Genomic DNA, 14,093 nt, shown 5'->3' on the forward strand with positions numbered 1-14,093 from the left:
TTTTAGCCCCCTAAAATGCAGTTTTAAAAACTGTTGTGAGATATGGTAAGCAGAAAAAAAACTTAAGAAATGCCAGGATTACTTGTAATCTCAAACATTTATTAAATACCTTCCTACGAGATAATGACTGAAAGAATTATATTGTTTTGAAAGTAAAAACCTCAGGCTAGTAAAATATCTAAAAGGGGGTAAAAAATAATTTTTTTAAGAAACTCTTAAGTCCACAGTCTTGAATCAGAGAAGGAAAAAAGTAAAAACATTTACAATTGGTGTTATGTGAAGTGGTTGATACAGAATGACAAAACCGAACATAACCAGTCCTATCAACATCCACCTTCGTCCTCCACTCCTGCACATGGAAGATAAGTCCTTAATCGGTTGTCTTTTCCTAGTTCAGTTACCAGATTCCTAGAAGGCATTTTGAATTTAATCTTCTTCATCATCTATAGCCTGAATAGCCAAGCCTGTCTGGTCTGCCTTTGCCAGACCAAAATGTATATCCATTGCTGTCCAAACAATGTTTGACTCAGGGCAACCTTCCATCTGTTTCTGAGGCTGTAAATCTTTACCAAAGGAGACCATATGTCTTCCTCTCAAAGACCAACTGGTAGATTCCAAACACTCATCTTTGTGCCGCCAGAGCTCCTTGCATTTGCTCTAGTTCCTGAATTTTCTTTATATCTCACCTGAACCATACAGTCATCTTCCAGCGCCCTCTTGGACTCCAGTTCTTCCCTTCACCAGTCCTTCCCTCACAACCTGAGTTTAGTTTCCCAAAGCAAAGGTGAGCTCAGATAGTTCACTTAATACCTTCCCAGAATTCAAAGCATCCTCCTCAGTCTGTCATCCAGTTGTTTATGGTCTTACCCCCTAGCAATCCTCTTCCACACCCAGTATGCACTAAAGGGAATGCATACAACCTATGTTCTGGTCAAGGTAAAAGCTTGCACCATAAAAAATGTCTAAAACCAATACGAGGATATATGAATAGCAATGTATGACAATATGAAAGAAGCCATGGGCAACATGCAACTGTCAAACCAATGAAACAGAAGTTAATAGTCTCATGGAGGAAATGAGAAACATTAATGTCTTGGATGATAATAATTCCTGTACCGTCTATACATCATAATTGTCAAAAAGTCACTCATGTACTTTTATATGCATCACTCCATTTTGTTATTAGTGCTTCAGTTATATAATGTCATTATTATGCCAATACATACATTTTCATGTTGTTGTTGTTGTTGTTGTTGAGTCGCCTGTGAGTCATGGCAACCCTATGCACAACAGCCCTAAACCCTACTGTATCCTGTGCCAATCTTATTGTCTCTGACCTACTTACCCCCATTACCCCAGTAATTGAATAAACCAATCTCGTCAAGGGTCTTCCTCTCCTGAGCTGTCCTTCTATCCTCCCAAGCATGACGTCCTTCTCGAGTGGTCAGTCCCTCCCTGCAACAGGTACAAAGTATGTCCGATGAAGCTTCAGAATTCTTGCCTCCAAGGAGCAGCCTGCTTTAACCCTCTCTAGGATGAACCTGTTCATTCTCTTAGCAGTTCATGATATATTCAATACTCATTTCCTACACCACAACTCAAAGGCATCAATTCTCCTTCTATCATCCCTAGTCAGTGTCCAGCTCTCTGATATATTGGAAGTGATTGCAAAAAACCATGGCCTGTATTAAGTGCACCTTGGTCTCCAGACTGACATCACTGCTCTTCAGTACTTTGGAGAGGTCTCTAACAGTGAACTTTCCCAATGCAATACATCTTTTAATTTCCTGGCTGCTGGTGCCAAGAGTGTTGATTGTGGAGCCAAGCAAACTAAAGCTGTTTAACTGTTACAAAAGATTTGTGAGGTTAAATGATAAAGGTATTTGTACTGTCCCCATTTTGTAGGAAAATTATGCTCAGGAATGTTAAGTGGCTTACCCCAAATCACAAAGCAGACATTCATTTCCTAACCCCACTCCCTATGGACTATTCCACCAGAGGTCCCTCAGCATTGCCACTATTGTTAATCACCTATAACTCATAAGGATCCTATGAACAATACATCTGAAACTTGTCCTATCCTGTACCATCCTCACCATCTTTGATATGCCTGAGCCCACTGTTAAGAGTCACCATATAAATGCATCTTGTTGGATGCCTTCCTCTCTTTCTCTGACTTTTCTTTCCCAGAAAGATGTCTTTATCCAAAGACTGGCTCTTCCTGCCAGTAAATTACTTTTATTTTTTATTCATTTTGTCTCTTATGTCATTGCTATAATCCTACTTTTTCTCCTATGAATTTATTATTTCCAGGAGCTTGTCAGTTCTTTTGAATATTCTACATAGATACAGCTGTTGTCAAAAATAGTTTTATTTCTTCCTTCCCAGTGTATATGCTTTCTGGTTCCTTTTCTACCTTACTGCATAAGCTAGAACTTACAGTATGATGTTGCATAGGAGTGCTGAAAGGTGACATCCTTATCTTATGCCCATTCTTAGAAGGAAAACAGAGTGCTAAAGAATAATGTTGTTAGTTTAGAGACTAAGGTGTGTCTGATCCAGACCCCAGTATCTCAATTGTTTGCCCTGCATTTGAGAGCTGAATGATGACTAAGAAAGAAGAAAATTTGATGCCTTTGAATTGTGGTGCGAAAGAAGAATATTGAACATATCATAGACTACCAAGAAAACAAAGAGGTCTGACCTGGAGAGGGTGAAGCCAGTTTGCTCCCAGGAAGTAAAGATTTTGAAACTCTGACTCATATACTTTCGACATGTTGCCAGGAGGGACCATCCTTCAAGAAGGATATTGTGCTTGGAAGGGTATAGGGTCAATAAAAGAGAGGAAGACCTTGGATGAGATGGATTGACACAGTGACTATAGCAATGGTGTCAGGTGTGTCAGAGACAGTGAGGTTGGCTCAGGATAAGGAAAGGTTCAAAGAAGGAGGAAAACATGTAGATTTTAATCTGAAACATATTTTAATGTTTTCCATCTTTAGATTATTTTGAGAGATTGATGGATATGCACATACAGTAACGTTTCAAATATTTCATACTTTTTGTAGAAATTAGAGGTGAGAGAGATGGCAGAGTGCATAGGGAGCTGCACTGCTAACCCAATATTCAGAAGAGAGATGTATACGCCCCAAATTACAGCTCCCATAAATCCAGTGGAGGGTCACCGATAAGTCGGTTCCATAGCAGCAACAATGAATGAATTTGATAGATAATGTTATGAAATACCATTTGTACCCTAATATACAGCATCATACAAGAGGAATGTGGATACAACAGTTAATGTTACAGAGAAAATAAACATTCTAGTAATAATAGTTATTATCTTCATTCTGGTTTGAGACCATTAACACAAAACAATTACAAAGTAAGCTACAATGAGGGATTGAGCAATAAAAATATTAGCAAAGCATTTCTGTTAAAAACTAAGTTCCTCTTATTTTCCAAATTATTTTTAAATAAATTATAAAATCACGTAACCCCATACCCATGCCCATTTTCCAACAATAGAATTTGTAGAGATCAGCAAAAAAGGAGTCAGAAAATGTAAAATAAATTATGATACCATGATAGTATAAACTTAAGAAGGCTAAGAGAAAAAAAAAAAGAGGGGGCATGAGAGTGGTTTATAGAATATTCAAGCCAGAGGGGAACCTGTAGATCAACCTCCTCTTTTAACAGAGGGGAGACATGAAACACTGACTCCCAGGGAGAATGAAAGGACTTGCTTCCTATCTCCTAAAGAGCTAGTGACAGTCTGAGTTAAAACTCACGTGTCCTGGGGAATTCTGGTGGCTTTGTGGCAAGAAGCTGCACTACAATCTCAGAGGTATTCCGTTCGAATCCACCAGATACTCTGCTGGAGAAGGAGTGGCAATCTCCTCCTGTACCAATCAGATCTGACTTGATGGTGTACACACACACACACACACACACAAAAAAAAAATAATAATAATAATATTTTTTTAAAAAAAACAAAAAAAAACCCTCAAGAGTCCTGATTTCCTGGTTAGCATTTCTGCCATTATTCCATATTATATTAGTGTTAAAAAAGATTGCTAAATCAGAACATCATCATTTTAATTTATGGTTCTCAATGCTGTCCGATCCAACCCAAGAGGGAAGAAAGAGAGAGAGCATTTTAAAATGCTGACTTTCCTACTTCTGAAAGCACCTCTATCCCAGATGGTGTGTGATCTGTTTATGCCCTCTTCACAGAAGTGTTTTCTAGCTCCATTACAAATGTTCCCAGCTGTAAGCTCTAAACCGCCAGCCTTCCTCTAAGTAGAAGCATGTGTTTCGGGCACATGGCTATTACACCATCCCCACAAGTACTGGATGGCTCCTGCTTCTCTGAGGAAAGTAAAACAAGGCTTAATGTGATCACAGGGGACTAAACATGCCCCAGAAGAGAAAACATCTCTGCTGTTTTCAAAAAACCCTTGTACAGGAAATGCTATTCCAGGAGGTGCATTGCTGATAAAAACAAAGCCAGTGAGCTTTGCTTGACCTGACAGAGAAATGTTTTTAAAGATGTCAATGTGTGAATTGAGCACAGTGAATTGTACTCAATTTGATGGCACCTAACAATAACATCAATGTGTGTGAATCAGCTACCCCAGCCTTTGCTCAAGTAAGCCTATGTAACAATAACTAGCAGTTAGCAAACACTTCTTGTGTGTCAGACATTTTTATGCACATCTTTTTAATACAAGTCTATCTATACAATAGGTATTATTACCCTTATAAGTTTGGCTCAGAAAGGTAAATTATTTTGCTCTTTGAATCCAGGATGGACTTTTCCCAAAGCCTTTATTTTTTCACAGCTAAATAATTTTTCTTGCCCTAGTGCTTTTTAATTTACTCACACTACAGCACAGGTCGCCTGTTGTACAGACTTGTATTAAAATATACAATATACAATATTTGATGCCTTTGAGCTGTGGTGCTGGAGAAGAGTATTGAGAATACCATGGACTGCTAGGAAAACAAACAGATTTGTCTTGGAAAGGGTTAAATTGGGTGCCTCCTTGGAGGCAAGGATTCTGAGGCTCCGTCTAACATACTTTGGACATGTTGTGAGGAGAGACCGGTCCTTGAGAAGGACATCATGCTTGGGAGGGTGGAGGGACAGCGCAGGAGAGGAAGGCCCTCTATGAGGTGGATTGATTCAGTGACTGGGATAATTGGGATGGGAGTGTCAGAGACAGTGCGATTGGCACAGGACAGAGCGGAGTTTAGGGCTGTTGTACATAGGGTCGCTATGAGTCGCAAGTGACTCAACGGCACATAACAAGAACAACAACAACACAGCACAGGTAGATGATCCAGCTAGCCTTTCAGACTGTGAGCTCTGATTTGTCCTTGCCATTTTAGCCTATGGCTCCCTGAGCTTTCACTCTCAGAGCTAACAATCTTATCCTCTGAGAAGAGGTGAGTCAGAACTAATGCACATGACCTTGGCAATTAGTTTATTCTCCAATGGGTGTAGCCCAGGCCCACAAATTCTGTCCAGACTGGAGATAGAATAAAAGCAAAAGAAGGGATGTAGAAGGAGAATTGATGCCTTTGAGATGTGGTGCTGGAGAAGAGTATTGAATATACCATGAACTGCTAGGAGAACAAACACATTCATCCTAGAGAGAATGAAACCAGGCTGCTCTTTGGAGGCAAGGATTTTGAAGCTCCATCTGACATACTGTGAGCATGTTGCAAAAAGGGACCAGTCCTTGGAGAGGGAGATCATGCTTGGGAGGGTGAAGGGACAGAGCAGGAGGGCAAGACTCCTGATGAGACAGATTGAATGAGTGACTGGGGTAATGGGGTTTGGTGTAAAAGAGACAATAAGGTTGGCTTAGGATAAAGCAGAGTTCAGAGCTCTTGTACATTGGGTTACTCTGAGTCACAGGCAACTTGACGGCACATAACAACAACAACAACAGTAGGTTGTCAGTTGGACCCACCAACCCCAAGCCCCTACTAAATAATGTTCTCAATAAAATTCTCTCTTCTACTTCAGAAAGATGGAATTCACATATTCCAGTAATTTGTCATTTTATTCAATTTCTTACTGAAGTACATGGTAGAGTCATTAATAATGACTAGTAGGTATTATTTCCTCTATGTTCCATTACTATATGACCTTGAGTAAGTTATTTGACCTCTAAAATGCAAGGTGGTTTTTGTTTCCAAAATATAGTATAATCAGACTTTGCAAGTGTTCAGTGATGATTCTAGATCCTAGACAGATCCTAGAAAACAGAGTGCAGGGCCTCTCTCCCATGCCCTCCCCCCCTTGTGTGTGTGTGTGTGTGTGTGTGTGTGTGCGCGTGCTAGACACAGAATGTGCATGACCTATCTAGAGATCACTTTGCATGTATTAAATTTTATTTCTTTAACATTATTTGGAGAAGTAATTAATTGGTAAAGCAGTAACTTAGAAAGAAAAATTGTTTAACCAAAGCTCAGAACTCATTCATTCTGGGCTTTACATGGAAGCCATGTTCAGAAAGAGCATACGTAGTCTATGCAAGAACAGGCTTTCAAACATAGTAAAAAATGCACATCCAGGAGAAAATAAAGTGGATTAATGGGACTTTCTAAAAATTAAATCCTGTGTGCATCAAAACCTTTCTCCACTAAGGTGAAAAGAAAGCCCACATAATGGGAAAAAATAGTTGGCAGTGACATATCTGTCAAGGATCTCATAACTAAAACTTAGAGAATACATCAGTAAGAAAAGAGTCTAACAACCTGATTGAAAAATGGGCAGAAGATATGAAACAACTCTTTACTAAAGAGGATATTCAGATGGCCAACAAAGACATCCAGAAATGCTCAAAATCTCTAGCTATTAGAGATGCAAATTAAAAACTTTGCTATTGCTCTTGAAGTGAGATAGTCTCTGTTAAATAGTAAAGTTTAACAGGACAGCAAACAACAAGTATTGGTGAGAATGCAAAAGAGATTGGAACTCTCCTAAGGAAATCAGACCTGAGACCCCACAGACATATGCTTACCAATATTTATTGTAGCATTATTCACAATAGGAAGGTGATGGAAGCAGCCCACATGCCAGGAACAAACAAATGGATAGAGAAATCAAAGAATACAATGGAATTTTGTGCAGCATTAAAAAACAATGGAGAACTCATTAAACACTACATGAGTCCAGAAGACATTATGCCGAGTGAAATAACCCAGTCAAAAAAGAACAAATACTGTATGAGACATGTATTTTTTAAAAAAAATAGGATGGTTAACGGGTGGGCAGGGAAAGTAGAAATAGAATGGAAAGCCAATAATCACTGTAATCAGTAATGAGAAGGGAAGATCAACCTAAAACTAAAAGAGGAAGGAACAGTATGTGTATTGCAATTAACAGTCTGGAGCAGGACATGCAGACCTGATCAAATGGGAAATGGGTAGAGGAGATGGAGAGAAGGTATGAAGGAGAAAATGTTATAAAACAAAACTCTACAGGATGAAAACAATAAAAGTTATCATGAAAAAATAATGAGCACAGGTTGGTTTTCAAAAGGAAGGGGCAAAGCTCTCAATTGGGCACAGCAGAAAGGCCAGATTTTTTTTTTATGGTCCCTCTACCCATGATTTTATTTAATAGCCCAGATGTATACAAAACTGTATTTTCCTAATTAGTAAAATAAGAATACCCAACATTACGTTCATAGGGTCACTAGGAGTTGCCCAAGACTCGACGGCATTTAACAACCACAACAACATTACATACAATAAAGTACCCTGGTCTTTTTCATAATTATAAAAATACTACTAACACAACATTTGCCAATTCAGAGTTTTTCAGGGGGTACACTTCAGTAACATCAATTACATTGTTCATATGCAACCATCACCCACAAATGGTAGCCAAATTTCTCAGTACCAGAAAAAAAACCTCACTGCTTCCTAAGTAATAGCCTAATCTTAAATGTAAACTAGATGATCTTTGTACATGCGAATGCATCCTTGTAACTCCAAGATTTAAAATATTTCAGATGCTTATAAAGTGCCCTCGTGTATAGCAGTAATTTATAATAAACAATAACAAATAGTTAAAATCAAAACTGAAAACCAGACAGCTAGCGAGAAGCTTTGAAAGCTGGCCAATAGAAACACTGGATTTAGAAGCCTGGCTGTGCTGAGTAACACTGACAAACGGGAATTTTGTTGTCTAAATGTTTTAATGGGCTGTGGGGTGCTTATATGCCTTTACATTAATTATATTCTTCATTTTCAAAACTATTTTGTAAATTAGTCAACACTTAACTCTCGTTTGCACAAGAAGAAAATAAAAATTGTTTAGAGTTTTCGAAGCAAAAAAGAGAAGAACTGGCTCCCCAGATCTAGCCACGTGGCAAAGGGCAAGGCGTCATGTTACCTAGCAGCACCACGACCGCAGGTTCATTGGCTTAAGCTTCTGGCCGCCAGTATAAAGGCTTCAGCTACTAGTTCTACACTACCGCGCCCGCCTAGAGGCACCTTCCCAGAGGCCGGTCACCTTTCCCTGACTGTGTACTAGATAGAAAGGGCCGGAGACCAATAGGACGCAGAACCCAAATCGGTGTATCAGCAGGACCCAGTCAGTTTGCTTTACTACTCCGGTGCCTTTTGCGCATTTCCTGAAAGAGATAATGATTACTTTAAAACTTGCTGAGGGCTAGAGTGGAACAGCCCAGATTCAGCAGTGCATTAATTGAAAAACGCACCTGGCTTCTGGGCAGGACAGGCTAAGGCTGGGGCCTGACCAAAGCTAACAACATTTTCAAAAATTCTGTCTCATATGCCAACAGAAGCAGACCGAAGTTAAAGCAACAAGACCTGGAGTGTACATGGCAGCGGTGTGGAGAAAGGATAGAAGAAGAAAGATTTAACTCATTTGGAAAAAAAGCACTAGCAGCAACACAGTACAGTTTGTCTCATCACGGGAAAAGCTAGAACGAACGTTTCTAAAAGGGGAAAGAAACTGTTGATGTCCCTCTGAAAATCCTTTTAACCAACCAGTTCAACTGACGGTGGCCCCTGTCCGGCCTCTGCCCTCTGATGTGGTGTCTGGAGCAACTTCGCCTGGGTCCCGAAGGCCTCTTGCGGCGTGGGGACTGGTTTTTTCGCGGTCGAGTCCATCGGTCGGCAAACATCCGTTCTACTGGGTTTGCTAACGTGCTCACGCCAGACTGCATCCCGGAGTTCTGCATCCCGCCGCGACTCCCGTCTAGATCGGGCCTGGCTTCGCTCCGAAACTTCTTAGGCCAAGAGTGGGGGGCAAACGAGGGCGCGGCCCGCACGGATTGGGACCCGAGGTCCCAGGCCGCGCTCTCGCTGCCGCACCTGCCCCGCGCGCCCACCACCTACGGCTTCTGCGCGCTGCTCGAGAGCCCGCACACCCGCCGCAAGGAGTCGCTCTTCCTCGGGGACCCCAGTGCCACCGCCGCGCTCCTGCTACTGCCCGCCGCCCGGCCCGCACCCCGCCCCCGGGCGCACACCTACAGCGGCGGAGGGGGAGACGGACCCCGTGAGCCACAGAGCCCCCTGCGAGCCCCGAGCCGAGCCCCCACCGCCACGCCTGCCCCCGGCAGTGCACGTCCGCACTGGGACCCAGTCATTCCCCGGCCTCGGGGTCGCCGCCTTCTGCGCGCCCCCGACGGGCTGCTGCGCCGCACGCTCTGGGCACGGAGGAGTTGTGGCCTGGCTCGTGCTCGTTCCGTCTCCAGCGGGGACGAGGACGAGGAGGAGGAGCAAGTCGTCGGCTCCAGACGCCAGGTCTCCGACCCATCCGCGTCCGCGACACTACCGTCACTAAGCCCACAGCCCCAGCGCCTGGAGGCCGAGGGCACAGTGACTCTGAGCCACTGCGGTGGCGTCCTGCGCCTGGCCGCCGAGTACTGCCCCGGTAGCGGGCACCTTCGCATCCGCCTGCTGCGCACTGAGGGCCTGGCAGGGACCGAGACCCGTGCCATCAGCTACCGCCTCAGTTTTGTCCTGCAGCCAGCGGGCAAGACTCGCAAGCAGCGCAGCGCAGTGGTTCTGCGAAGTCACAAGGCCGTCTTTGATCAGGACTTGTGCTTGGACGGCCTCTCAGAGGACAAGGTGCGCCGCATGGCGGTGTGTGTCAAAGTGGAGAGCAAAGGCCGTGGCCTGGAGCGGGGCCGCCTGCTGGGCCAGGGCGAGCTGCTCCTGGGCTCCCTCCTGCTGCTCTGAAGGAACCTTGGACACTAACAGCTGCTTTGTACAAAATAAACTTTTCTGGTTTTTCTACCCTGGCCTCTTAATAGTTCCGTATTGACTTAATTAGTCATCGGAGCATTTTTGCATGAATACCCTCCATATTTTTTTTCTCAGCAAATGCAATGTGGTGTGTAGCAGTAATGTTCCCGTTGTATATTGCCAACTACACACCATTTTACCCACACGCTTATGGCAGTATAACTGAGTAACTGTGTGGCTGCATGAGACCTTCAGAACATGACAATGAAATGTGTCACATGCTGGCAACTTTTAGAGTGTGTGATGAAATGTTAAAAGATACAAAACCACAAAAAGTGGTTTTAACACAAAAGTGTTAAAACTAAAGGAAATTTGAAGATCTATTTTCCTCCAATATAATTATGAAGTTTGTTAATTCCATGACATCTCTTAGAAACTTTTTTTAGAGACTATAGGGTCGCTATGAGTCGCAGGCGACTCGACGGCACATAACAACAACAACATCATTTGAGATATTCGTGTCTTAGGTATTGGATAACTAAGCCAAGAAAAGGCAATGAAGTGGCTCTTACAAGGTCAACAGTGAATGATTAAGTAACACTTGAGTCAGATATTCTTCATTGCATCTTGCTGCAAATGCATGGGAAAAATCAGAACTGTTTTAATGTATTAAACTTAGAAGCAATATATTAACTTATTGAGAAGCAGTATATTAAAAATTATTAATGTAATAATTATGTTTATTATTTGTACAAACATATCCTAATACATTTAAGAGCATTAACTCGGGTGATTTCTAAAACAACTTTTACAAGAAAGTATGTTTTGCCCCTTTTTACAGGGTGGGGATACTGAGGCACAGAAAAGAGGCTACAGTTCTCAAATTAGGCAATAAGGGTTTTATTCACTATGCCTAAGTAGTACAACATGTCTAAAGGGACTGTCTCTTTGTGTTATGAGATTGCAACTTCAGCTTCTGTCTGAAAGTGGTCACTCAGTAGTGAATGTTTCCAGTTTGAATTCACCAAATACTCTGCTGGAGAAGGAGGGGCAATCTCCTCCTGTGCCAGTCAGATCCGATTTGATGGTACACAGCAACAACAACAAAAAAAAAAACCCCCAACAAACAAAAAGAAGTGGATGTCTCTTCCCATTCTTCATCCATTAGTGGGAATAGCAAATTGGTTGAAAGTGGCTTCAGATGTTGAGATGAGACTGAGAGAAAGAAGCTAGCCAAATTTAGTCACTGAAACAGGGCCTAGGTAAACTAATCTGGCAGGTCATGAAATCTAGAGTGTACATACTACTTTGTCCTACCTGTGACTTAAATAACTACTAATAATAAATCTATGTTTTAAAGAATGATTTTCCTTCATCCTTCACATTCACTACTAGCCAGGCATATCTCTTCCTGCCTTACATACATTAGAGGAAAATGTATCATTTATAAAGGAGAATGGAAAATATTTAAATATATGTGTGTGGTATGGAAAAAGTTCTAATGGAGCAGTGGGCCTTAGTGGTTATTTCCAAACAGAATCTCTAGTACTTCTAAATTATGATTGGATGCAATAGCCTAATCAACAAGATTTTTAAATTAGGTAAGACATAAACTCATTGGAATTTTAGCACTAGAAAAAAACTTTTAAGAATTATTTTGTACTAAACCTAAAGTGCTTGCTGCTGAGGGTCAGGGACTGCAGCCTTCACTATGGATCGAGGCTCAATGTCAAGAAGACAAAGATTCTCACCACTGGACCAATTGGCAGCATCAGGATGGATGGTGAAGAGATTGAGATTGTTCACAGCTTTAGTTTGCTTGGCTCCACAATCAACACTCTTGGCACCAGCAGCCAGGAAATTAAAAGATGTATTGCCATGGGAAAGTCTGCTGTTAGGGACCTCTCTAAAGTACTCAAAAGCAACGGTGTATCTCTGGAGACAAAGGTGTATCTGGTACAGGCCACGGTCTTTACAATCACCTGTTATGCATCAGAGAGCTGGGCAATGACCAAGGAGGATAGAAGGAGAATTGATGCTTTTGGGCTTTGATGTTGGAGAAGAGTGCTGAAGGTGCCATGGACTGCTAATAAAACAAACAGATTCATTCTGGAGAGGGTTAAACTGGGCTGCTCCTTGGAGGCAAGGATTCTGAAGCTTCGTCTGACATACTTTGGTCATATTGTAAGGAGAGACCCATCCTTGGAGAGGGACATCATGCTTGGGAGGGTGGAGGGCAGGTGCAGGAGGAGAAGGCCCTCTAGGAGACGGATTGACTCGGTGACTGGGGCAATCGGGATGAGTGTGTCGGAGGCAGTGGGATTGGCACTGGACAAAGCAGAGTTTAGAGCTGTTGTACATAGGGTTGCTATGAGTCGCAGGCGACTCGATGGCACATAACAACAACAACAACAACAATCTCATATATAATAGAAGATGAGCCAAGTAGATAAATTGTTGTCTGCCTAAATCACATAATTAGTAAAAGAAGAGGAAAAAACCCAATTCTGTGCTCATTTTGCCTTTCTGTCTAAGGCAACTTGGAACAGTACTTCCAAGACAGAAGAAATTATTCTTTTACATTATTACAATAATTTTACTTATTTGTTTCTAAGACATTTTGTTTGCAATAAGAGTGTGTGTGTGTGTGTGTGTGTGTGTGTGTGTGTGATAACATTGAAGTTCCAATTGTTGCTCTTGAGTAGATTTCATGTATGGTGTCAGTCCATCTAACACTAAAGAACAAACTGATGATCTAGAAGATTTAAGAGATATTCTTCCCCTATATCCATTCTCAGGATCAGGATGCCTAACTCTCTAAGATGTTTGAAAGTCAGAGAAAAAAGTTAGTACAGTATGATCTCTCAGATGTTAAAGCAAAAAAATATGTGAACAGACAAAAAAGGCACTTGAAATTCATCAGTTCATTTTTAGAGAACCTATTAAGTTATAAGGAAGCTCTGGTGACTTAGTGAGAAGAAGTTGCACTGCCAACCCAAAGGCATGCAGTTCAAACGTGCAATCTGCTATGCTGCAGAAAGATGGACAATCTCTTCCCTTGCCATTTACTGTCTCTGAAAACCTGCTAGAGCGCCAACTACAGATTGGTTCCAATTAGATAGTCTATAAAAACAATAACAACACTATGGTAGCGGGTTGGTGTGTTGGAATTAGTGTGACTGGCTCAAGACAGGGAAGGGTTCAGAGCTGCTGTACATAGGGCCACTATACATCACAGGCGACTCAACAGAACATAGCAACAATAATATACTATGACATATTTGGAAACAGGAGTAGCATCCACTTCCTAAACAACACGCCTCTGGAAACCCTATGAACTTTGATAAATGTTGATAGTTGTAGAGGGGCTTCAGGCCTTTTGTTCATAGGGTTGCTATGAGTTGTGCTCCACTGGAAGGTAATAAACAACAATAACAATGGTGGCAATAGTTCATAGGGAGTTATACTACTTACACATAGGTCACAACTCTCGTTGTTAAGTGCTGTCGAGACATAGGCAACTCATAGCGATCCTATGAATGAAAGACCTGGACGCCTGTATAACTTTTATCCTTTCTCCAGGTTCATAGGGTTTCCAGAGGCAAGCTATTTGTGGAAGTGGATGCCACTCCTGATTCCAACCTTGTTTTAATCGGGGAGCTCCACCAAACACTGTCCTTCATGGATAACCATTTCCCATTTGACTAATCAGTGTCACAGTGTTCAGCTTCACATCAACCACAAGTTACCTCTGTATGACAAGTGGACACACCAGGGCTATATGACCTACAAGAATGTTTGACCAAAAACAATCAAAAACAGGCCTGAGGGCTGTGGATTAGAGTCACCCACCT

The 14,093-nt window shown here is 41.9% G+C and overlaps 1 protein-coding gene across 1 annotated transcript; it reads left to right on the forward strand.

The window, feature by feature from the left end:
- Positions 1-9,078: 9,078 nt before the first annotated feature.
- On the forward strand, positions 9,079-10,233 carry LOC102844581 (C2 calcium-dependent domain-containing protein 4A-like). Its single transcript, XM_006899646.1, has one exon. It carries the CDS (start codon positions 9,079-9,081, stop codon positions 10,231-10,233), a length of 1,155 nt encoding a protein of 384 aa, XP_006899708.1.
- Positions 10,234-14,093: the final 3,860 nt, after the last annotated feature.

This window comes from Elephantulus edwardii, unplaced genomic scaffold (assembly GCF_000299155.1).
Source record: "Elephantulus edwardii isolate Elephantulus edwardi_28Jun2011 unplaced genomic scaffold, EleEdw1.0 scaffold00264, whole genome shotgun sequence".
NCBI classification, from domain to species: domain Eukaryota; kingdom Metazoa; phylum Chordata; class Mammalia; order Macroscelidea; family Macroscelididae; genus Elephantulus; species Elephantulus edwardii.

Excerpts from the sequence above, each read along its gene's own strand:
- LOC102844581 (XM_006899646.1), top strand. The coding sequence starts at position 9,079 with ATGTGGTGTCTGGAGCAACTTCGCCTGGGTCCCGAAGGCCTCTTGCGG.